The 25,439-nt window shown below is 40.2% G+C and overlaps 1 protein-coding gene across 1 annotated transcript in view; it reads left to right on the top strand.

The window, feature by feature from the left end:
• Positions 1-25,204, top strand: part of LOC132818535 (glial cell line-derived neurotrophic factor-like) — a 100,965-nt gene extending 75,761 nt beyond the window's left edge. The window contains exons 2-4 of the mRNA XM_060829595.1: positions 17,710-17,798; positions 18,349-18,595; positions 24,747-25,204. Coding sequence (XP_060685578.1) covers positions 17,710-17,798; positions 18,349-18,595; positions 24,747-25,204 — 794 coding nt within the window. The remainder of the gene's footprint in view (positions 1-17,709; positions 17,799-18,348; positions 18,596-24,746) is intronic.
• Positions 25,205-25,439: the final 235 nt, after the last annotated feature.

Genomic DNA, 25,439 nt, shown 5'->3' with positions numbered 1-25,439 from the left:
AGAACTAGAGGGCATAGGTTTAGGGTGAGAGGGGAAAGATTTAAAAGGGATCTCAGGGGCAACCTTTTCACACAGAGAGTATGGAATGAGCTGCCAGAGGAAGTGGTGGAGGTTCGTACAATTACAACACTTAAAAGGCACCTGGATGGGTATATGTATAGGAAGGGTGTAGAGGGATGTGGGCCAAATGCTGGCAAATGGAACTAGATTAATTTAGAATATGTGATCAGCAAGGACAACTTGGACCGAAGAGTCTGTTTCCATGCTGTACAGTAGTATGACTCTATGACTAATTATTAGTAGTTTCATGGTCAGCTTGAGATTCTTAATTTCAGATTTTTATTGGATTCAAATTTCTCCATTTGCCATGATTGAATTTTGAATCATTCAACCCAAGCTTTGAATCAGGGTCTATGCTGAGTCCAGATAAAAATGCAGATGTAGAATGGAATTATTACGAATAATGTTGGAGGTTCAACATAATGGGCTGAATTGTACTCACTCTCGAGGTTAGGGTTTGGGGCTGAGTGCAGTAGAATGGTGAGGGAAAGCAAGAGGTTGAATGTAAATATCTTGTTGCCTTCTTGCCATCTTGCCAATGCAGGTATGGTAGCTTGTGTCAACCAGCCCTGATGCCAATTGAATGACTCGAGGTCAATTAGCAGCCCCCTGCTGGCATTCTACCAATGAAGTGGAAAGGGGCTTCTTCTGTCATGTGAGGAGATAACCAAGTAAACACTGTCTGCTTCCCAGCAAGGTTGGGCAGGACAGTTTTCTCTCGTTCTTTGATGTATGAAGGACCCTCTCTATGGCAATAGCTGGTCTTGCAGCAACACACTCTGTCCTATGGCCCCCAACCCCAGTTACAGGTTGGCAAACTGACAACCTTCCATGGCAGCCTCTTCTTCTAGATGCCTCCTTGCAAGAATTGGCTCTTGTTTCCAGTGATGTTGTTAGGTCTACTGACTGAGCTGCCAGTTCTCCAATGGACCCAAAATCCCTGGGAGCAAGAGACTAATCTTAATAGTTACAGCACTCCCAATAGTAGCCAGTTTGCTAGCTGCAACTCACAAGGTGTAGCCCTGGGTTGAACAGGACACAATAGCCAAACTCGCCTCTGACCTTTGGACCTGTTGACAAGATCCTCACTACAGGAATAAAATTGAAATGTCCCATTATTTCACCTTTGCCCAGAATAAGTTATTTTCCCTTCTTTTGTGGTTCAGAAAAGATTTACAAGGATGTTGCCTGAATTGGAGGTTTTGAGTTTTCGGGAGAGGTTAAAATGGCTGGTGTTGTTTTTCCCTGGATCGACATAGAGGTTTCAAAACTCATGAGGGGCATGACCCAATGAATTTTATAACCAATAAAGTATTGCTTGAAATGCTATAATTATCATTAGATAATTATCATCAGTCTCACTGCCGCCCATCCTTCTTGCTGGTATTACTCTAAGCTATTAATACCATGTGAGGGAGGATGCTCACAAGTTGTCTTTGGCAGAAGATAATCTTGATGAACAGTAAATAGATTTACCAGATATAATATTACCAGTTAGCAACGCGTTATTTATGTGATCATCTGAATTGAGACTTTGGATTCAACTGAAGAGGCAGTACACATTTCCACAACTAAAACATTCTCACATAGCACTGGTAACAACTATAGAAAGGGTTAGTGCCTCCCTTCACTAGATCTTCACAGCTTCATTGCAGTGCTTATCTGGCATTGTCGGTTAACCTCTTCAGGTATTGTCTGTTTTATACAACAGTATTGACTGTGGTAATGTACACATTCTAGAAAGTCTCAGATTTTAAAGTAACAGTAGATATTTATTTTTTCTCTCTCCCTATTTTCCTTCTTATATCATAAATATACTTCCCAAAATCTAATTGAAATTGAACTTTGGGGAACTCCCCTTCCCAAAAATGCTTGAATTGATTAAATCTTTGCTGTGTTTTTGTACCATTTTATTCTATTACTCTGATTTGTAAAGTTTCATTTGGGGTGAATGTAAACCATGAAACTGAGCAGGCAGATTAATGACATCTCAATTTCCTGCTCTGCACATTTTGTGTTGAAGAGAGATGCCTGGATTTTGCAGGGTGCAGTGAAGACCAGAACATGCCTCAATATGTTGGCACATTGGTCCTTCACTGGATCTTGGAGCTTCTCACTGCCCTTTTGTTGCTTATGCATTTTAAATAAAAGCAATGGTTTGTATATGGGTTGGCATGAATAAATTACTTCCTGTAACACTGAGATCAAAAGTTGCCACGCAGGAATTAAATACTTTCCAGGCAATTTTATTAGTGCATTAATTGCTATTTTGTTAAGGACTTTCGGCTTTGATTAGCATTGCTAGACTTTTATTTCCAATTTGCTTTCAAACAACGATTTAGTTTCAATCAGCTAGTTCATATATAGGAAGCACATGTGGGCAGGATAACAAACCATCAGTGATACTTTAGATTTAGAGAAAGAAGTGTGTTTTCTGAGGGTAGGTGCAATTGTAGTTTGTCCATTATCTATTCAGCTATTCTTACAACAATATTTGCAATTACTCAACCAGTTATGCACATCAGAGGAGAGCGGTTGACACCTTCATATCACTTAGTGACTACCACATTGGAATATCATTTACTGGTGGCAAACATGTGCCACACAAATTACTATTATTGAGGTGATTAAGGTTTCAATTGCATTTTTACATCACCAGGATCTTTACATGATATCACTAGTAATTTTGATAATCCATGTGCTTTTGGAATAACATGAAATTTTTGCGTGTCCTCATGAAGACTAGAGTGAACTAGACAGTGTTTTGAAAGAGAATAAAATGGTTTTGTAATTATGACATTAGATTTCAAGAAATGCCCACATAAAAAAAACACTTTTAATATTTAAATTGTTTAAAATTTCTAAAACTGATCTTATGCAGGAATGAGACTTAACTGTTTGAAATGTGTACTCAGGCAAGATCAATTTGTATTGCAATAGCATATATATATTTTATTCAGTATCTATACTTATAGATCATGCTGTTGAGTTCACTGGACAAGACAATGAAATTCAACATAGAGGCTGGGGATTAGATGCCATTTTTTGAAAAGTTGATCAGCCATCTCTGAAGATTTGCAACTCCTAGCAAGTATATTTTTACCCCTAAATGTACTGGCGTACTTACGCTTTAAGAATGATGCATGCTGTTAACACAGAGTTAGTTTGCCAACAAGATTTGGCCCACTGAATGAAAACATCACTTTAATTTACGTTACTGTGACAACTGAACCATTGCTGTATCTTTTATGTAAACCTCCTATTAACATGCTTTTTTTAACCTATTTTCCTCTTTTTCTCTCTCTGTATACTTGCTCTCTCTTATTTTCTGTGTTCACGGTTGCCTGGTTGTGGATTTCTGTTACCACTGTTGCTATTTACTTTCACTATTGCTCTTGCTGGAAAGTTGCCAGATATGTCCTATCCACAAAAAGCAGGACAAATCCAAATTTGTCAATTACAGTCCTGTCAATCTCATCTCAATTATCAGCATAGTCATGGAAAGTGTCATCGACTGTGCTATTACGTGGCACTTAGCAATTACCTGGTCACTGATGCTTAGTTTGTGCTCTACTAGTGCCAGTTGGTCTTGACCTCATTGCAAGCTAGGTTTAAACATGAACAGAAGATTAGAATTCAAGATGGGAGATTGACAGCGATTATCCTTGATATCAGGGCAACAGTTGAAAGAGCGCAGCATCAGATGCTCTGGCAAAATTGGAGTCAATGGGAATTGGGAAGAGCTCTCCATTGGTCAGTCAAAACTAGAACTACAGAAGATCGATATAGATGTTGGGGCTCGTCGTTTCGGTCTTGGGATATTGCTGTAGGAGTCTCCTATGCGAATCATCTCCAGCTGCTTTATCAATGAACTATTTTCCATCATCAGGTTAGCATTGGTAGAAGACAGAGGGTGGTGGTGGAGGGTTGCTTTTTAGACCGGAGACCTGCAACCAGTGGTGTGCCACAAGGATCGGTGCTGCGTCCACTGCTTTTTGTCATTCATATAAATGATTTGGATGTGAACGTTGGAGGCATAGTTAGTAAGTTTGCAGATGACAGCAAAATTGGAGGTGAAGTGGACAGTGAAGAAGGTTACTTCAGATTACAACAGGACCTTGGGTTTAATTTAGATAAATGTGAGGTGCTACATTTTGGAAAGGCAAATCAGGGCAGGACTTATACACTTAATGGTAGGATCCTAGGGAAGTGTTGCTGAACAAAGACACCTTGGAGTGCAGGTTCATAGTTCCTTGAAATTGAAGTAGCAGTTAGATAGGATCGTGAAGAAGGTGTTTGATATGTTTTCCTTTATTGGTCAGAACAATGAGAATACGAGTTGATTCTCCTGCTCCTTGAATGCTGCCTGACCTGCTGTACTTTTCCAGCACCAGACTCTCGACTCTGATCTCCAGCATCTGCAGTCCTCACTTTCTCCTGGATATGGGCCAAATACTGACAAATGGGATTAGATTAGGTTAGGATATCTGGTCAGCATGGACAAGTGAGATCAAAGGGTCTGTTTCTGTGCTGTACATCTCTCTGACTCTATGATTAGGGAAATTCTCTGATGATCATGGAATATTCAGCATCATTCATGGTTCCTCAGATACTGAAATAGTCTGTGTCTATATGCAGAAAGACCTGGACAATATCACAACATCGAAATTTAGGCTGATGAGTGGTGCATTAATGCCACATTAATGCCAAAATAAGGCCATTTCCAATAAGTCCATTCAAGACTTTTAAAATCTGTATTCCCACACTAGTCTTTTTTTTTCTATTTCACTTCTGTGACAACACTTAAAGTATCTCTATCTAGGTTCCCGTACCTCAGATGGTGCTGAGAGGCAGTGTTACAAACTTTTCAGTGCACTCATTCGAGTGACAATAAAGGCTACTCTGTTCTCATCTGAGGCAAATCTAACTATCCCCCTTGATTTTCAAAGGCATTATTATTACTGAACCCCCACTATCAGGATCCAGTATGTTATAATTGTCCAGAAACTGAATTGAAACAGTTATGAAAATACAATGGCTACAATGACAGAACTCCTGATTTACCATAACCTATCCATTATCTACAAGGGGCATGTTAATAATACTGTCTCACTTGCTTGAATGAATGTGGCTTTGAGGTCAACAACACCCAGACTTTATCAGCAACCTGTCCACCACCTTAAAGATCCACTTCCTACTACACTACCGATGCACAGTTGCAGCAGTATGCATTATATACAAGATACACTGCAGCAACCTGCTGAAGCTCCTTTGACAGCACCTTCCAAACTATACTTCTCTCATGTAGAAGGACAAAATCAGCAGACATATGGAGTGCCATTCTCTGCATAGTCCCTTACAACCACCTACCATCCTTATTGAAATTATATAGCCATTTCTTCACTGTCAGTTGGTCAAAATCCAGGAACTCCTTGCTAACAGTACCCTGGTTACACCAGAAGGACTACAGCATTGAGAAAGATGTCCACCACCAATTTCTGAATGATAATTTGGGGTGGGGAACAAATTCTGAACTTGCCACTGATGCCCATATCCCATGAAAGAATATAAATAAATAAGAAATATGAAAGATAATCAATCATTGGTACTGAGAAAGCCCAGACCTCCAATCTGAAGCCAAAGAAAGCAAATAAATTTGGCAATGATAGCCATTGCCAGCACGTAGGAGATTACAATCCTTCATTAGGCCTTTTCTTGTGACTTCATATTTTTAAAGTGTGATTCACTAAGAATCAAATTTCAGAAAAGTTTAGTTGGAATTTTTGAATTGTGCTTGATATTTACAATTGAATCTGATCACTGTTCTTTCCTTGAGCTTCCTAACTCTGTCATTGCCAGAAATAAAGGTGAAGAGTGGAAATTAGATATTGTTTTGGAGTTTAATTTCCCTTAAAAAGATGAGTATATATTACGAGATGGAGTATATTTAAGGGCTGATATTTAGTCTGTAATAGATTAATATTATTAAACTTGTGTTTAGATCAGAATGGTGCTGGAAAAGCACAGCAGGTCCAACAGCATCTGAGGAGCAGGAAAATCGATGTTTCAGGCAAAAGCCCTTCATCAGGAATCAGTTTCCTGATGAAAGGCTTTTGCCCGAAACGTTTATTTTCCTGCTACTCGGATGCTGCCTGACTTGCTGTGCTTTTCCAGCACCACTCTGATCTAAACTCTGATTTCCAGCATCTGCAATCCTCAGTTTTGCCTATTATTAAACTTGTGACAGTTTTATAATGCAGGTTTGTATATTATAGATATATGCTGGCTTATGATCTAAATATCATACCCCACCTGGTGGATTAAAAGCTTAATTCACTTTAGTCAAAGCATCATGCACCATGATGTCATTTTTATGAAATATGAAAATTACTAGTGGCCTTATTTCATTTTAACTGCTATGTTTCATGGAGCGGGCATTGTAACGTCACACTGAAGATATTAAATGATTTTGTTTCTTTTGGAACCATGTCACTGTGCAATAATTTACTGAGCACTGACATTGCTAATGGAACACAACTGAACTACATGCACATTTTTTTTCAGAGCTGGCCTCACTTAATTATTTACAAAATTAGTTATTAGTACATGGTGGAAATAAAAGTAAACACAGTGAATATTAGAGAAACTCAGCTGGTCTGTTGGCACCTGTGCAGAAAGAAACAGAGCTAATGTTTCAAGTCTGTCAAAATATTAACTCTGTTTTCTGTCCCCACAGATGCTGCCATGCCTGCTGAATTTCTCCAGCAGTTTCTGTTTTTGTTTCAGACTTTCTGCGTCTTCAGTATTTTGCTTTTATTTGCTGGAGTAAATAAACTCGGTTAACCATGAATTTGTTGCTTGTGAATTAATTAGGTCACCCCCTACAAATATATCCAGCTGGTTTCCATAAATTGACTCTCACCCAATATGCATTTTTTAGTAATTGGGGGAGCTGACCTCGCAAATCAGAGCATATGCCAATATTAAGTAAAGTCTTTTTTCAGTCTCACAAGCCAATCTGCAAATGATTAAAATTTGCTTTTAACTTTAATTTTGCTTTCATAACCAACTTTTATATTGCAACACAAGTACGTAAATCAGTGATGAGTTCCCTACTCACTTATTTCCTGTCCAGTCAGTGTTGTATTTTTCTCTGCTGCTTCCATGCCAGTATGTAATGAAAATCTCTATTAAACATTCAAGTCTTGTTCATTAGTTCAACTGGATGGGCAAAACTGCCATTTTCCTGTTACACATTGCAAATATACAACTTGCTATTTCCATTTCAAAGAAATGCAATAACCCATTGTCTTGTTTCAGCATTTTCTGTGTTTAGAAAATCACATGACAAGATTCAAAGAATAGTGTTCTTCTGGTGCCCTTGCAAATTCTTCACATCACTAGAAGCATAATTAGCTACTCAGTCATCTCATTGCTGCTTGCAGGACCTTATTACTTAAACAAAATTATTGCTGGCTCTCCCTATGTAATGGTAGTAACTGCACTTAAAAAATAATAAAATGGTTGTGAAATGCTCCAATCCTGATAAATGTGATAAGATGCTATTTAAATGCTACCTTTCATTTTAATCTTGGCTATTTCAAAAGTTTGCACAAGGTCATTGATAAGTCAAGCAGCTGCCTCATTCCTAGTGAGTAGCAATGAGCAGCATGAAAATGATAAAAGAATGACAGGTTGTGGAGAAGAACGTTGTGTCATACATTCACAGAACAGGTACTAAACTTAAAAAATCATTTGGTTGCCTTACTTGAGATGTTTTCTTCAGATCTGCCACCTTGCGTGTTTGGGTCTAGTTGTTTTTGCGTTCAGATATTGGTAACAATATTCACTTTTGGCTAGTTTCTATTCAATTTTCTTCACTTTTTTTGAAGGGGGCCTTGCAGTGTCACAGAGAACAGCTTACTTTCCTCACTTACTGCAGGATAAGCTTGGATGCGGCAAGAGTGAATGTCATGGTGTGTGTCTAAAAATGTTTGCAAGTAAGAATGCGCCACTTACATTGTTGTTGAAGCTTTTCAAATGAGCCTTTCGCTTTTGACCTCAAGCGTGTAAATTGTGCATTATCTGTATTGCTGGTGGTTCATTCTATGTAGTCAAACTATGCTGGTCACTAATATTGTCAGTATAGAATTATACTGAGTGTATTTACAGAAAGCATTTCTATTACACAGTTTGCCTCGATTCATTAGTGCCCAGTACTCATCAACTATTTGATGAAAAGCTATGGCATTGTCCAAATATCACTTAAGGAACTATCCTGAGATCATTAGCAATAGCGAAAAATATTTTCAGTACCTGCAGCAAAGCACACAAAGGGCAACTTTCTGCTTTTGTACCTCTGACAGCAAATTTTCTTGTCAGGAGCACAAATTACAGTTGTGTGTATCTTTTTGCACCCGCCTCCTCTTTTTGCCTTGGCGTTTGGAGGAATGTAGGTTCTACCAAAGATGACAAACCTCAAGTGTATCTCCCAGGTGACTATTTTCCATAAACGAGGTCAGGAAGTTAATGGCAACCATTGTCAGGGTGTTCCCTGATGGCGTGGCTTTGGATACGGCATATCAGAAAAGTTGTGAGGCTGATGAACAGATTTCTGATCTGTCAGCTGTGACAAGGCTCTGGTAACAATGAAGAACCTTATCACTTTTACCATCAATCTGTCTGGACTAATATTTAACCCTCAAAATGTCATAAAACCATATAGTTTTGTTGTAATCTTATTCTTTTACACCTTGGCTGCCATGTTTCCTACATTCCAAGTGAGGTTACACTTCAGAAGTACAATAGATATCTATGTAAAAAGTGATCTTATCTAGAAATTGACCCATAACTTTTGGCTTAAAATTTAGGAAATTTTCACACACCTCATATAAATATTGACTCATATATTTTTAGGGATCAATCTGCCCTGCTCCATCCCCTCATGACTTCTTGCGTCTAATTTTGATCTCCTTACAGGATTCTGGGTAATCTAAGATGGAGGATGGGAAAAATTTCTGGCTGTAAGAGCTGCTCCTTTTTTTGAGGTATTTTAGCTGTTGGAGGTGATTTCCTCGAATTCCAGGAGCAGCAATTACTGTTTTATAAGCTGTTGCATTGTTTTGGAACTTTGGAAAAAAAAGTCAAAACAACGACAGTTTAAAAAGGAGAAGAGCAGAAGAGCAGCACATGGTGAGAACAGCGCAGGAGAGAGAGAGAAAGGGGGAAATGGAGAGAGAGGGAGAGGGAGAGGGAGAGAGAGAGAGAGAGAGAGAGAGAGAGAGAACCTGCACAGTTACCGCCTTTGTTGTATGAATTCATGTATTGCTGGACATCGGAGTGCATCTGGGAAAATTAACAAACAGTGAAATTGACAACTAATCTTGGAGGAACTGTTGGGCAAAGTTCACAGCACAGAATCCGATAAGTTAATTGTTGTTTTAAGTCTGTCCAAGAGAAAGGCTGCGGTAGTGAGTATAGTGGATTCTTTCTTGATTATATGTTTTTGGAGATAAGTCTCTTGATTAAACTTAAAATATAAGCCATAGCTTTTAATTTAACCTGGGGCAGTGTTTGTAGAGGAATAAGACGGTGTTATTTTCTGTAGATTGTGAAGGAACAAAAATGGCCTTTGCAGTGATATGTACTTCTTGTCAGATGTGGGAGTTTAAAGAGAGTTTAAGGTTACTGCGGATTATATCTGACATATATGCTGTTGGATGCGAATCCTATCAGATTGAATGGATCAGTTGGAGAGACAGATAGAAGCGATTAGGAATTTGCAACAGTAACAGTATGTGATGGATGGCAGTTATAGGAAGGGGGGAACATCTCAGATACAGTCATATAGATGGGTTAACTCCAGGAAGGGTGAGAGAGACAATAGACAATAGACAGTAGGTGCAGGAGTAGGCCATTCTGCCCTTCGAGCCTGCACCACCATTCAATATGATCATGGCTGATCATCCTTCATCAGTATCCTGTTCCTGCCTTATCTCCATAACCCTTGATTCCACTAACCTTGAGAGCTTTATCCAACTCTTTCTTAAATGAATCCAGAGACTGGGCCTCCACTGCCCTCTGGGGCAGAGCATTCCACACAGCTACCACTCTCTGGGTGAAGAAGTTTCTTCTCATCTCTATCTTAAATGGTCTACCCCGTATTTTTAAGCTGTGTCCTCTGGTTCGGCACTCACCCATCAGCAGAAACATGTTTCCTGCCTCCAGAGTGTCCAATCCTTTAATAATCTTTTATGTCTCAATCAGATCCCCTCTCAGTCTTCTAAACTCAAGGGTATACAAGCCCAGTTGCTCCAGTCTTTCAGCATGAGGTAGTCCCACCATTCCAGGAATTGACCTTGTGAACCTATGCTGCACTCCCTCAATAGTTCAATAGGTCGGCACTTAGGGTAGGAGTCTTTTGTGGATATACCCATTTCAAACAGGTATGCTGTTTTGGAAAATGTAGGGGGTGATGGATTCTCAGGGGAACATAGCATGAACAGCCAAGTTTCTGGTATTGATACTGGCTCTAATGCAACGAGGGGTACGTCGGCTTCCAAGAGATCAATTATGTTAGGGGATTATCTAGTCAGAGGTACAGACAGATGTTTCTGTGCCAGCAGAGCAAAAGCAGAATGGTGTGTTGTTTCCCTGGTGCCAGGATCAAGGATGTCTCAGAGAGGGTGCTGAATGTTCTCATGGGGGAGAGGGGTGAGCAGGAGGTCATTGTCCACATTGGAACCAACGACATTGAAAGGGAAAAGTTTGAGATCTGAAGGGAGATTACAGGCAGTTAGGCAGAAATTTAAAAAGGAGGTCCTCAAGGCTTGTAGTATCTGGATTACTCCCAGTGCGATGAGCTAGTGAGGGTAGGAATAGGAGGATAGAGCAGATGAATGCATGGCTGAGGAGCTGGTGTATGGGAGAAGGATTCACATTTTTGGATCATTGGAATCTCTTTTGGGGTAGAAGTGACCTGTACAAGAAGGACGGATTGCACCTTAATTGAAAGGGGACTAATATACAGGCAGGGGAATTTGCTAGAACTGGTTGGGAGGATTTAAACTAATAAGGTGGGGGTGTGGGACCCAGGGAGATAGTGAGGAAAGAGATCGATCTGAGACGGGTATAGCTGAGAACAGAAGTGAGTCAAACAGTCAGGGCAGGCAGGGACAAGGTAGGACTAATAAATTAAACTGCATTTATTTCAATGCAAGGGGCCTAACAGGGAAGGCAGATGAACTCGGGGCATGGTTAGGAACATGGGACTGGGATATCATAGCAATTACGGAAACATGACTCAGGGATGGGCAGGACTGGCAGCTTAATGTTCCAGGTTACAAATGCTACAGGAAGGATTGAAAGGGAGGCAAGAGAGGAGGGGAGTGGCATTTTTGACAAGGGATAGCATTACAGCTGTGCTGAGGGAGGATATTCCTGGAAATACATCCAGAGAAATTATTTGGGTGGAACTGAGAAATAAGAAAGGGATGATCATCTTATTGGGATTGTATTATAGACCCCCTAATAGTCAGAGGGAAATTGAGAAACAAACTTGTAAGGAGATCTCAGCTATCTGTAAGAATAATAGGGTAGTTATGGTAGGGGATTTTAACTTTCCAAACATCAACTGGGACTGCCATAGTGTTAAAGGTTTAGATGGAGAGGAATTTCTTAAGTGTGTACCGAACAATTTTCTGATTCCGTATGTAGATGTACCTACTAGAGAAGGTGCAAAACTTGACCTACTCTTGGGAAATAAGGCAGGGCAGGTGACTGAGGTGTCAATGGGGGAGCACTTTGGGGCCAGTGACCATAATTCTATTTGTTTTAAAATAGTGATGGAAAAGGTTAGACCAGATCTAAAAGTTGAAGTTCTAAATTGGGGAAAGGCCAATTTTGACAGTATTAGGCAAGAACTTTCGAAAGCTGATTGGAGGCAGATGTTCACAGGTAAAGGGACGGCTGAAAAATGGGAAGCCTTCAGAAATGAGATAACAAGAATCCAGAGAAAGTATATTCCTGTCAGGGTGAAAGGGAAGGCTTGTAGGTATAGGGAATACTGGATGACTAAAGAAATTAAGGGTTTGGTTAAGAAAAAGAAGGAAGCATATGTCAGGTATAGACAGGATAGATCGAGTGAATCCTTAGAAGAAAGTAGGAGTATACTTAAGAGGGAAATCAGGAGGGCAAAACGAGGACATGAGATAGCTTTGGCAAATAGAATTAAGGAGAATCCAAAGGGTTTTTACAAATATATTAAGGACAAAAGGGTAACTAGGGAAAGAATAGGGCCCCTCAAAGATGGACAGCACGGTGACACAGTGGTTAGCACTGTTGCCTCACAGCACCGGAGACCCGGGTTCAATTCCAGCCTCCCGCGACTGACTGTGTGGAGTTTGCACGTTCTCCCCATGTCTGCGTGGGTTTCCTCCGGGTGCTCTGGTTTCCTCCCACAGTCCAAACATGTGCAGTTCAGGTGAATTGGCCATGCTAAATTGTCCATAATGTTAGGTGAAGGGGTAAATGTAGGGGAATGGGTCTGGGTGGGTGCGCTTCGGCGGGTTGATGTGCACTTGTTGGGCCGAAGGGCCTGTTTCCACACTGTAAGTAATCTAATCTAATCAGCAAGGTTGCCTTTGTGTGGAGCCACAGAAAATGGGGGAGGTACTAAATTAATATTTTGCATCAGTACTTACTGTGGAAAAGGATATGGAAGATATAGACTGTAGGGAAATGGATGGTGACATCTTGCAAAATGTCCAGATTACAGAGGAAGAAGTGCTGGATGTCTTGAAGTGGTTAGAAGTGGATAAATCCCCAGGATCTGATCAGGTGTACCCAAGAACTCTGTGGTTGCTGGACCTCTTGCTGAGATATTTGTTTCATCAATAGTCACAGGTGAGGTGCTGGAAGACTGGAGGTTGGCAAACGTGGTGCCACTGTTTAAGAAGGGCGGTAAAGACAAGCCAGAGAACTATAGACCAGTGAGCCTGACCTCGGTGGTGGGCAAGTTGTTGGAGGAAATCCTGAGGGACAAGATGTATTTTTTTTTGGAAAGGCAAGGACTGATTTGGAATAGTCAACATGGCTTTGTGCATGGGAAATCATGTCTCACAAACTTGATTGAGTTTTTTGAAGAAGTAGCAAAGAAGATTGATGAGGGCAGAGCAGTAGATGTGATTTATATGGACTTCAGTAAGGCATTTGACAAGGTTCCCCATGGGAGATTGATTAGCAAGGTTAGATCTCATGGAATACAGGGAGAACTAGCCATTTAGATACAGAACTGGCTCAAAGGTAAAAGACAGAGGGTGGTGGTGGAGGGTTGTTTTTCAGACTGGAGGCCTGTGACCAGTGGAATGCCACAAGGATCGGTGCTGGGCCCTCGAATTTTTGTCATTTACATAAATGATTTGGATGCGAGCATAAGAGGTACAGTTAGTAAGTTTGCAGATGATACCAAAATTGGATGTGTAGTGGACAGCGAAGAGGGTTATCTCAGATTACACCAGGATCTGGACCAAATGGGCCAATGGGCTGAGAAGTGGCAGATGGAGTTTAATTCAGATAAGTGTGAGGTGCTGCATTTTGGGAAAGCAAATCTTAGCAGGACTTATACATTTAATGGTAAGGTCCTAGGGAGTGTTGCTAAACAAAGAGACCTTGGAGTGCAGGTTCATAGCTCCTTGAAAGTGGAGTCACAGGTAGATAGGGTAGTGAAGAAGACGTTTGGTATGCTATCCTTTATTGGTCAGAGTATTGAGTACAGGAGTTGGAACGTCATGTTGCGGCTGTACAGGACATTAGTTAGGCCACTGTTGGAATATTGCGTGCAATTCTGGTCTCCTTCCCATTGGAAAGATGTTGTGAAACTTGAAAGGGTTCAGAAAAGATTTACAAGGACGTTGCCAGGGTTGCAGGATCTGAGCTACAGGGAGAGGCTGAACAGGCTGGGGCTGTTTTCCCTGGAGCGTTGGAGGCTGAGGGGGTGACCTTATAGAGGTTTATAAAATTATGAGGGGCATGGATAGGATAAATAGACAAAGTCTTTTCCCTGGGGTCGGGGAGTCCAGAACTAGAGGGCATAGGTTTAGGGTGAGAGGGGAAAGAAATAAAAGAGACCTAAGGGGCAACATTTTCATGCAGAGGGTGGTACGTGTATGGAATGAGCTGCCAGAGGATGTGGAGGAGGCTGGTACACTTACAACATTTAAGAGGCATTTGGATGGGCATATGAATAGGAAGGGTTTGGGGGGATGTCAGCCAGTGCTGGCAGGTGGGACTAGATTAGGTTGGGATATCTGGTCGGCATGGACGGATTGGACCAAATGGTCTGTTTCCATGCTGTACATCTCTATGACTCTATCACTTGAAAGGTAATGTACTGGCACTGGACGGGGTGCAGAGGAGGTTCACTGGGTTGATTCCAGAGTTGAAAGGTTGTTTTACGAGGACAGACTGAGTGGACTGGGTCATTGGAATTTAGAAGATTGGGTGGAGGTATTGCAGAAAGGTAAAACAATGAATGGAATAAATGAGATAGAAGCAATGAGATTGCTTCCCTGGCAAGTGAAACTAGAACTAGGGGGCATAATGAGGGAGAACAGATTTAGGACTGAGTTGAGGACGAACTTCTGTACCTAAAGGATTGTGGTTTTGTGGAATTCCCTGCCCAATGAAGCAGTTGAGGCTACCTCATTAAATAGTTTTAAGGCAAAGATAGATTTTTGAACAGCAAAGGGAGTAAGGGTAGTTATGAACAGCTGGATAAGTGCAGCTCAGTCCACAAAAAGATCAGCCATGGTCTTATTGAATGGCAGAGCAGGCCCAGTGGGCCAGATGGCCTACTCCTGCTCTTTTTTTTTATGTTCTTATGTTCCACGAGGATCCATTCATGTATGCATCAAAACATAGAGATGCAGACCAGGAAAGCACGGGTGCCAATCTGCCTGTCTGCTGGAATCTGCTTAAATTGATGCTCTACTAATATTCCCATCATGACTGTCTAAATCAGAGCTTTCCCGCAAGGAGGTAAAGCTGCACTCAAACAAACTGCTAATCTTCCCTTGCTGCACTGGTACTAATCGATACGACCTGTCCAAAGTTGAATTGCAGCAGGAATGCCTGCTGATAATCCCCTTTGCTGAGGAGCAAATGCAAGCAATTAGGGGGAGGAAACCTGAGTGATTTTTATATCCTCATGGTTAGAAGGGCTGAGGCAAAGTGTATTGCTGATTTGTTCGAGATCTGCTAAGTCCTCAGAATCCTAATAAATCCAGGATGATCCTGTCTATATTGTTAATGTTACTTTAGGAAATGCTCTTTCCTCAAGGCCATACTTTATGTCAGAACATTTTCCTTTCTAACCAAGTCTGAATTGTTTGATTAGTGCCTTTTGAAATGCCTTGGCAAATTTTACCATGTTAAAGTGCTATGTAAATGTAAGTTGTTTTGTTTTTGGCAGGAAATCTCAGAAAAGTATGTTTAAAATTAATTTAAAATTTTCTTTCTCTTTTGATTAATTACATTCCTTTTGGCCTGTTATGTCTGCATCAGGTCTTCAAGTGAGCGTCATTACTTACTGCAAATCTCCAGCTTTTTCCCTTAACCGTGCATATTATTTCTACCCAAATAATCATCTAATACCCTATTAAACGCCTCAGCATCACCAAACGTTCATTAGTGCATTATAATTGTAATATATCGATTTGTTAAGATGTTCAGTGATGTAAGTGATGTAAACTTAATTTTCAGAGAAGACTAAATAAACTTGCTGTATTACCTGATGTCAGAGAAAAGCTAACAATACTCATAAAGCTGTATTTAAATGGAATTAATTATTGTGTTTAAGCTAGTGCATGCTTAAAGAGCGTAAGTAGAAAATGGGATTATCGGTCAAGAACTGGAATCATTGTAACAAAAATTGACAGACCCAAATTGAAGTAATGCCAATTGAGAAATTCATCCAGTGGCTGCAGGGGTGGTGCTGGGTGGTGTTGAGGGTGGAGAAAAGTCACTATTCAATGTCAGTAATTCAGTCAAGTAAGTGAGAAAAAAACAATGAGCAAAAAATGAGAGAGAGAAACAGTTTGTTCAAGGCTGTTCTGTCTTACGGAACTTGAATGTAATAAATGTGGGAATGAATTGCAATTTGCAGAACATTAATATGTTTTCTGATTATGCCATCTTTCGTGCCTTTGGTCTCTCTTCACTTCCCCTTCCATTCCTGAAGATGATGGCTTGTGTGCAGCCATTAACAAAGAACTGTCTCACCTACTAAATGTCTATTCCCCCATGTGAAACCTAAACTGTTAACGTTGGCAAACTGTTTAGCCATGGAGATTATGCAAGATGAGCTGGTGCTTGTCCTCAGTGGACTTTTCACATGAGTCAATGGATAATCTTCTCACTGCACTGCTGTTACCATTGTGATGTAAATTCAGGGTGAAATTCCTGGGAGGGAAGCCAGTTTTGAGGTTATGTCAATGGTTTAAATTATATACTTAATGTCAGCATCACAGTGGCTCAGTGGTTAGCACAGCTGCCTCACAGCACCGGGGACCTGGGTTTGATTCCATCCTCAGGTAACTGTCTGTGTGGAGTTGAACATTATCCCTGTGTCAGTGCTCTGGTTTTTTCCCACAATCCAAAGATGTGCAGGTTAGGTGAATTAGTCATGCTAAATTGCCCATAGTGTTCAGGGATGTGTGTGTTGGGTGCATTAATCAGGGGTTAAGTATAGGGGAAGGGGTCTGCGTGGGTTACTCTTCAGAAGGTTGGTGTGGATTTGTTGGGCCGAAAGGCCTGTTTTCACACTGTGGGGATTCTATGAATCTTTGAATTCTTAATCCAGTCTTAAATATAAATGACAGCTGACTGAAAGGTAAATACCTGCCCAGTGATTTCAAGATATTTTAATTTCACTTCACTTATACATATTTTTGTTCAATACTTTCTCTTTACTTGTTGGGATTTCATTGTTGAATGCATGGTTTTGAGGCTTTGACTTGACAATCTACAAAATTGTCTGTTTTTCTTCAGTTTATAGACTCCAGAAATCCCTACATAATCCTAATCCAAGCATTGCGTTTCTTGCCATACTGCAAAGACCCAACACCATTTCAGATGAGATATTGATTTGATTAAAATTAGTCATTCCCCATTTTATATCTAATTATATTTGACTAAACATGGAAGACCTGTTATCTGGCTAGACTAGATCCTTTTAAGACTATGGCCATTTTTTGTGCATTTGTAAGTGTTAAACACTTAAGGAAGGAATTGTCAGGACTGCTCAGTGATTTGAAAACTAGTGTGATCTACGGATTATGGGCACTGCTGTTGTTACATGGACCTTTGCCTGAACCCATTTAAATTATCGTCCGTCTGCTCCAGTTTAATAACCTTTGCTTTGTTTATAAGTGATGTAAAACCTTGTTTTAGTTACTTGTCATCATATGACCCAACGCCTCATCTATCTCTACCAGAGATTACTGTTCATAAAGTAATAAAACAGGATCATCGGTTATTCGCTGTGCGAACATAGGCATAGTTTATTGCTTCTACAGATTTCACTTGACTAGGAACTCTCTTAGGGACTGGAAACTTACATTTTGTCTTTAATTTAAATTTTAATCTTTTTAGACAGATGCAAGCAAGAGTGTGAAGGTGTTAATCTGATAGATTCAGGAGGTCTGGCTGATTTACCTGGAAAACCGCTGAGAAAATGGCAGGTACGAATTTTAAAAATAATTCCAATTCTTCCAAGATCAAGAATTTGTTATAATCTGTTGTGGTCTGAAATCCTGAATGTTGCAAAACCCTGTCCCAGCTACCTTTCTCCTCTTTTGGAGATCAGTGAGTCTCAATCTATTGTATTTTGAGAATCTACTGTAGACTTTAAACAATCGGCTTCGGGTGCTTTTGTACACAAGCCAGATCTGTGCTTTAACTACTTTGCAATGAAAAATTGGTTACCTGGTACTTTCAGGCAGACTGAGCCCTTCTGACAAAAGTGCTTAATGCAGCCAATATGTCAATGTGATGATACAGTCCAAACCTACTGTTAAATTCCAAATGATTCTGTTTGTTGCTGATAGTTTGCTTTGAAGGGGAGGTTGGCTTGGTTTCTTTGATGCTATTCCAAATCTTCTTGAACTTGGCCTTTAGAAATAAGCCTCATTTTGTATCAAAGCCTGAACGCTGTCATATGAGAGCAAAGGAGAACCATTTCTGTCTGATTTTATCTTTAAAATTTTATTTATTATGGCTCTTGTCTTGAAGGCTACTTACTGGACACTGGCCATCTTTCTATCCCTGATTGCAAGTACAATTGCTTCATCCAAAGAGGAGAATTGGTTTCCAGTGAATAACCCACAAACCAGAGAGATACCAGCTCAGGACAAGAAAGTTTCCATCAGTAGGACTTCAATGGAAAGTCAAGAACCTGTGGAGAGTCAAGGATCCCTGGAAAGTAAGACTGATGAGAGAGGGGAATTGCCAACTCAATCTGTCTGGCCTACTGTGCATTGTAAGTATGGCAAATTGATCATAAAACAGTAGTGAGGAAACAGTTAGTATTTGAATCAATAGAAGTAGCCTGAAAATCAAATATAATCCCTGTGAAGAGACTATATTTGCAGGGCAACAGGGAAAACATAAAAAGTGGAATTAGCTGTGTAACTCTAATAGAGAGCTGGAATAGGTATGATGATCCAACTGGCCTCCCTTTGTGCTGTGACTGTTTTGTGATGATTTCACAGTCTGTTTCACTACAAAGAAGGCAGTCAACTTGAAATCAGATGATCACCAACAATGCTCTGTAATTACCTGCTGGGTGATGCACAAAAATAGATTTGATTTCTGACTAATTTTCCTTAATATGTAGAAAACTCTTTCCTTTCACTGCTTGTAGCGTTTCTCTCTTCCAGACAGTTTGGGGTGAATTGGGAGTTGAGCAGCTGAAAAATCATAAGCAGATGTCCCAGCAATAAATAACTGCAGAGGTATAGGTCATTTCTGTTTCTCCATTTCTCTTTGAAATTTTCTTAGACCATAGAATATAGGAGCAGAAATAAGGTATTCAGTCTACTGAGTCTGCTACACCATTCCATCATGGCAGACATGTTTCTTAACCCCATTCTCCTGACTTCTCCACATAACTCTTGAGCTCCTTACCAATCAAGAACCTATCTATCTCTGTCTTAAATGCACTCAATGACTTGGTCTCCACAGCCCTCTTTGGGAATGAGTTCCACAGATTCCTCACCCTCTGGCTGAAGAAATTCCTTCTCATCTCAGTTCTAAAAGGTAATCCCATCACTGTGCCATCAGGTAGTAGTCTCTCCTATGAAACAAAACATGTTATCCACATCCACTCTATCCATGCCTCTCAATATTTTGTAAGTTCAGTCCAATTTCACCCCCCCCCCCACCATCCTTCTAAATGTTTTTGAATATATACCCTGAGTCTTCAATAGAGTTCCTCATATGAGAAGCCTTTTATTCCCAGGATTATTTTTATTAACAATAGAACTGCTGGATTATGTATATTATACTTCAGTAAAAGGAAGCAAGGCGTCACCACCCTTCTCTTCTCGGACTCATCGCTGTCCTCAGCCCTCCCCCTTCAGATGATACTCCTCCTTTAACAAGGTTATTCTGTCCTTTTTTTTCAGATAGGTTGTAAAGGGAGTGGTTCTGAAATATCTGGAAATATCTACTTGAAAAAGCTTTTAAGCATTTTTCTTTTTAAAAACACTTAACCAATGAAAGGGGAGTGGCCAGTCCTCCAAGTTCAGGGTTGGTTTGGTTTGGTTTTAGGAAATTGTTTTGTTTGCAGCTACTGGTCAAGTTTTAGCTGGGGACCCAAAGAAACAGCTTCATGCTAATCTTCTCTCTCTGTGACATCTCTCCTGTAAGAACATGTTTTTGATTTTTGCCTTTTTTTTTTGCCAAGGGGGTATTTATGAGGACGTTGCAATATTTGGAACCACATCATTCAGGGGTGAGAGAGTTGATTGGGTTTTCAGATCAGTTAAATTATTCTAAATGTGGTTCTCTTTTGTTCATGTTTCATTCAGTAATTTGTAAAAAAAATGCTGTTTTGTTTAAAACCGAGAGGTTGGCCCAGCTGCCTCACACCTGAAATATCCACCTCACTCCTGCTTAAAACAACTAGGAAAGTTAGGGTCTGGACTACTTTCTTGAAATGTTTTCAGGGGTCTGGCCTGGTCCATAACACTCTGCAACAATAGCTTTTGTCTGTGGCAGAGCAGCAAGGGTGTGTGAGAGAGAACCTGTTATTGGTGATACTGGAGCAGCAGCTATGGAGAAGCCAATCTGTGAGAAGCTCTTCATAATTTCTGTCTCTTACACTTGCTTACTGTTCCTCCAATCAAGCTATGTTGTACCACTTTCTAGACCTTTGATTATTCAGTCCTGGCCCAGAGCAGCTGTAATACATAGAATTATTATATGGAGGCAACCTTTCTTGTCATTACTTTTCTGCAGGTTACTGGTGGTATGTTGTGGATGAGTCCATCCACCAACCCCATCTATTTTGAACCCTGCTCCTAGGTTATGTCCAGAATAAAACTGTTCTGTGCCAAGGAAACATTCCATTACTCAAACATCAAAGAAGCATCCTCAGAGAAAGCTATGGTGAATTTTTGCATTTTCCACCTAGATTTATCATGGTATTCTATCAGGCTGTGTTTACGCGCTATCAATTCATGGCAAACCATGCATCCATGGGTTGTGAACCTAAATAATGATGTGGAGCTGGATTATCACGGTGGCACAGTGGTTAGCACTGCTGCCTCACAGCGCCTGAAGACCCGGGTTCAATTCCCGACTCAGGCGACTGACTGTGTGGAGTTTGCACGTTCTCCCCGTGTCTGCGTGGGTTTCCTCCGGGTGCTCCGGTTTCCTCCCACAGTCCAAAGATGTGTGGGTCAGGTGAATTGGCCATGCTAAATTGCCCATAGTGTTAGGTAAGGGGTAATGTAGGGGTATGGGTGGGTTTCGCTTCGGCGGGTCGGTGTGGACTTGTTGGGCCGAAGGGCCTGTTTCCACACTGTAAGTCTAATCTAATCTAATTTGTTAGAATCTATGCTGTGAGGAGAGGAAATTATTTTCATCTGCTCTGTCTATGCTGGATTCAAGCAGAAGGAGTGTTCTAAATTTACCTCATCATGCAACCAAAAGTGATTCTGTTTCCAATTGATTCTGTTGGACCCATTTTACATATGGTTAAATGTTTCTTTTCATTTGAAGCAATTTACTATATTTTCAAAATAACACTGAGACAGTCTTGACCCCTCACACCCATAATTTGGCAAATCAATCATACATCTAAAGAAGGAAAGGCCAGTTGGTGCATCAAGTTCATTTAAACCATGAGAAAATGTGTAACATCAGGAAAGCTAGTTTGCACTTCCGTTGTTCAGCATTAACAGGTCAAAGTGGCTTCAATATATTATCGATAACATTGCAATCATTGCCAAAAAGGCAAGCAACAAATTGAAGAGTGCCTTTTTAATTTGCTCTTTTGATGTGGATTTTGTTGGCTAAACCACCATTTATTGAGTTAGGAATCACCCACATTGCTGTGGATCTGGAGACACATGTGAGCTAGACCAGGTAGGATGACAGATTTCCTTTATGAAAGGAAATTAAAGGACCAGATGGGTTTTTACAACCATACACAGTCATTAAGTAGTTGTCATTAGACCTCCCTTCTATTTCCAGTTAAATTAATTGAATTCCAATTTCTTCAACTACCATTTTGGCACATAAACCTCATCCTCAAATCATTAAACTGGGGTTCTGGATTCCTAGTTCAATGACATTATCATGATGCCATTGCCTTCCTGCTTAACAGAACTCCCAAAGCAGCTGCCCATTTACTGCATGCATTTGGGATCCATGAGATGTAAGTTCAATTTTTAGGCTGGAGTGGATCAGAGCACAAAACCATGCGGATGCTGACTTGTTCAACATGTAATGAAACTAAAGGACTGCAACCTAGGTAAGTTTTCCCATGGGATTTGGAGGAGCCCAAATGCCAACTCACTACCCCCTACCTCCAATTCTCCCTGTCACTAGCACCACTTATTGATCTCCTACCTCACGTCACACTAGATTTCTTCCCTTTAGTTTATCCCCAAATTATCAAAAGGTCGTGTTAGTATCTCTCTGATCCTCAGTTTTCGCCCTCCAACCACAACCACAGATATATACCTAGCTCCCTTATAAATCTATCCATTCACTTTGAAGGTAGTGTCTCCTGAGGGAATCATTTCCATGTAACTCATAATCTCTGGGAAGAAGATTCTTTTTCTAATTCTTTTGACTTATTGGAACTTGTCAATGTTGTCTTGTTGCTCGCAAAAATGTTGTCTCGTCTTGTGCTTATTCTCTAACTTAAAAAATATATGTACTTCAATGTTGTACAATTCCTTTTTTTTGTTACTTTTTATTTTAAAACACCACAGTTTTCTCACCTATTCTTCTCTTTTCCAATGCAAGGCTGTTTAGTTACTTTTTACATAATTAGGTTCTGTCAGGTTTGAAAACATCCTGATCAATCTTGATCCACAGCTTACCCTAACACAAAATACAAGCAAAGTACCTAGAAACTCACCAGGTCTTGCATAAGGTTCTGAGGAAGGATCACTCAACCGGAAACGTTAACTCTGACTTCTCTCCACAGATGCTGCCAAATCTGCTAAGCTATTCCAGTAATTTCTGTTTTTGTTCTTGAGTAATGCGGGTCCAATGTGACACTCTTTCTTTCCTAGTACAGTGCTAACTGTTCATAAACTTACCCGTGTTTTTGACATAGCCAGAGGTATCATTTAATCTTTTCCTTTACTTGTTCTATTTTACAAGTAAAGTTTCCAATCATTTACCCAAAGCCACTTCGGGTGTATTTCATTTCAGTCTGAAACATGCCATACTAATAATGCAAGGGTTATGCCTTGAGAGTGGGCAAAACACTTTGATAGAAGTGTTGTAAAAAATGATTTGTTCATCATTTGCTGTCATCAATTGAGGGCTGAGAACTAACTTTTAACATTGTGGTAATAATGCAAATTGGTTTTTAAATGGATGACCCATTTATCATTTAAAATAATTTGGCAAAATTGGAAACAATAACCATGGGGATACAAATAATTGAGGAAACTGCAGGTCATAAAATGGTTAATGATATCAGCAGATTTGAAATAACATTCTTGTAGTTTAAGTCAGTTCCACCTTTTGGATATTTTAAGCATTTCCAAGTGTCTGGCTTCCACTCACATCTGCATGTTATTCTCTGTTACAAGTTCTATAAATAGAAAAGTGTTGGCTAATGCAATTGATGACTCAATTACATTTTACTGACAGTCAAACAGTGTTGAAAGTATCAACACTTGTATCTAGTACAAGCACTGTGTTAAAATCTGAGGGAGTGCAATCCTTCCACTGCTTCTGAGTGCCTCAGAGAAACAAGTTTCGGCAGTATTTTCATGAGCCCAAGAGCAATTTACACATTTTCCTCTTTAAACATGAAACATTCAGCCTAAGGGCAATGAGAGAAAAGACACATTTCAAAAAAACACAATGAGGAAAATTAACACAGGCGGAGGTTTATAATGTTGTCAGCTAAATCTAACCCAGTAACTAGTGAAGCAGTGCTTGTCAATGAGATTTTTCCAGAAAGTTTTATTTGGTGACATCATCACTTGTAATAGCAATCTTAGGATCTGAATTTGTTGCTGCACACAACTATATTTTAAATGAAAACAGAATGTGCTGGAAATACTTAGAACTGACAAAATATCTTTGAAATGTTTAATTGAGTTGGATTTTCACGATCAAGACCAGTAGTTTGAGTATAAAGTGGTCCTTTCTGTTCTACTGTTGTTCTAGGGAACAGCGATTTAATAGAGGCAGGCATGCTGACCCCAGAAGCAGATTGATGTTGGTCATAGGAGCAATTGAGTACTGAGTTGGGCCGACACTAGGGCCCAGTTCAATTCTTTGGCACTTTGTCCAGATTATTTAGAACATAGAACATAGAACAATACAGCACAGAACAGGTCCTTCGGCCCACGATGTTGTGCCGAACATTTGTCCTAGCTTAAGCACCTATCCATGTACCTATCTAATTGCCGCTTAAAGGTCACCAATGATTCTGACTCTGCCACTCCCACAGGCAGCGCATTCCATGCCCCCCACTACTCTCTGGGTAAAGAACCTACCCCCTGACATCCCCCCTATACCTTCCACCCTTCACCTTAAATTTATGTCCCCTTGGTTTTATTTTAGGCAGAGTAGCCCTCAAACCACACCCCATCACCACCCAGCACCTCCATGATATTTCCATGTACCTATGCCAACTCTTACCCCTACTTATCATCATGGCTCTTTATAGACCTCATAATAAGGCAAGTGTGCATAACAAAGCACGTTGAGAGCCTAGTCTCTCAGAAAAAGAGTTTGAGAAGGATTTTGTTTACACAGGTGTAATTTTTAATGTTTACACAACTTGACATTAGTCATTGCTACAGAGGAATTGATTTGCTGCAAACATGCACGCCATCTAAACAAACTGAATTGATATGTATCTCTGTACTGTAATTTCACTGGAGAAGCCATGGTTCTTTACTATTTTAAAATTCTCCTTTTTACAGATCAGACTGCAATATTAAACAGGCTTGGAGAATTTGCAGAGGATGTGCGAAGCCGCTATGAACGATCACCAGGCAGTTCACATAAAGGCAAAGAACGATCAAAGACCTCACGAAGAAATAGACGGAGAGGATCCAGGAAAATGAAAAAAAATAAAAGTGAATGCCATATCAATACCTTAAAGCTCAAAGTTGAAGACCTGGGACTTGGTTATAAATCAGAAGAGATTGTAGATTTCAAATATTGCAGTGGAAATTGTCCACGCTACGAGTCGAATTATGACCTAACACTGTCCAAAATGTTAAATAAAAATGGGATTCTTTCTAATACTGATGAGATAGTGATCAATCATCCATGCTGCAGACCAAGCAAATATACAGATATCGCCTTTCTGGATTTGCAAAACCAGTGGCAGATAATCACGAATGTCTCTGCAGTTGAATGCATGTGTCAGGGATGATGAACTACGTCACTATGGACTATGCGTTCACTTTGAGGAACAATAACCTAGGCAAGGTAAAAAGGCTGTACAACACTTTTTTTTGGAGATAACAAAGTGGCATTAATAGTTGAACATTAGGAGGGGTAGGGGTGTGAGGGTGGGTTTGTGGGAGAGAAAGGGGGTGTTTGCTGGGCCCTGTATTTCAACTTGATTGAGTTCAAAGGTAACTGATTTTTCAGTTGGACCATGAACC

The sequence above is a fragment of the Hemiscyllium ocellatum genome, chromosome 9 (genome assembly GCF_020745735.1).
Source record: "Hemiscyllium ocellatum isolate sHemOce1 chromosome 9, sHemOce1.pat.X.cur, whole genome shotgun sequence".
Classification (NCBI taxonomy): Eukaryota; Metazoa; Chordata; class Chondrichthyes; order Orectolobiformes; family Hemiscylliidae; genus Hemiscyllium; species Hemiscyllium ocellatum.
This window is presented reverse-complemented; position numbering and strand designations above follow the sequence as displayed.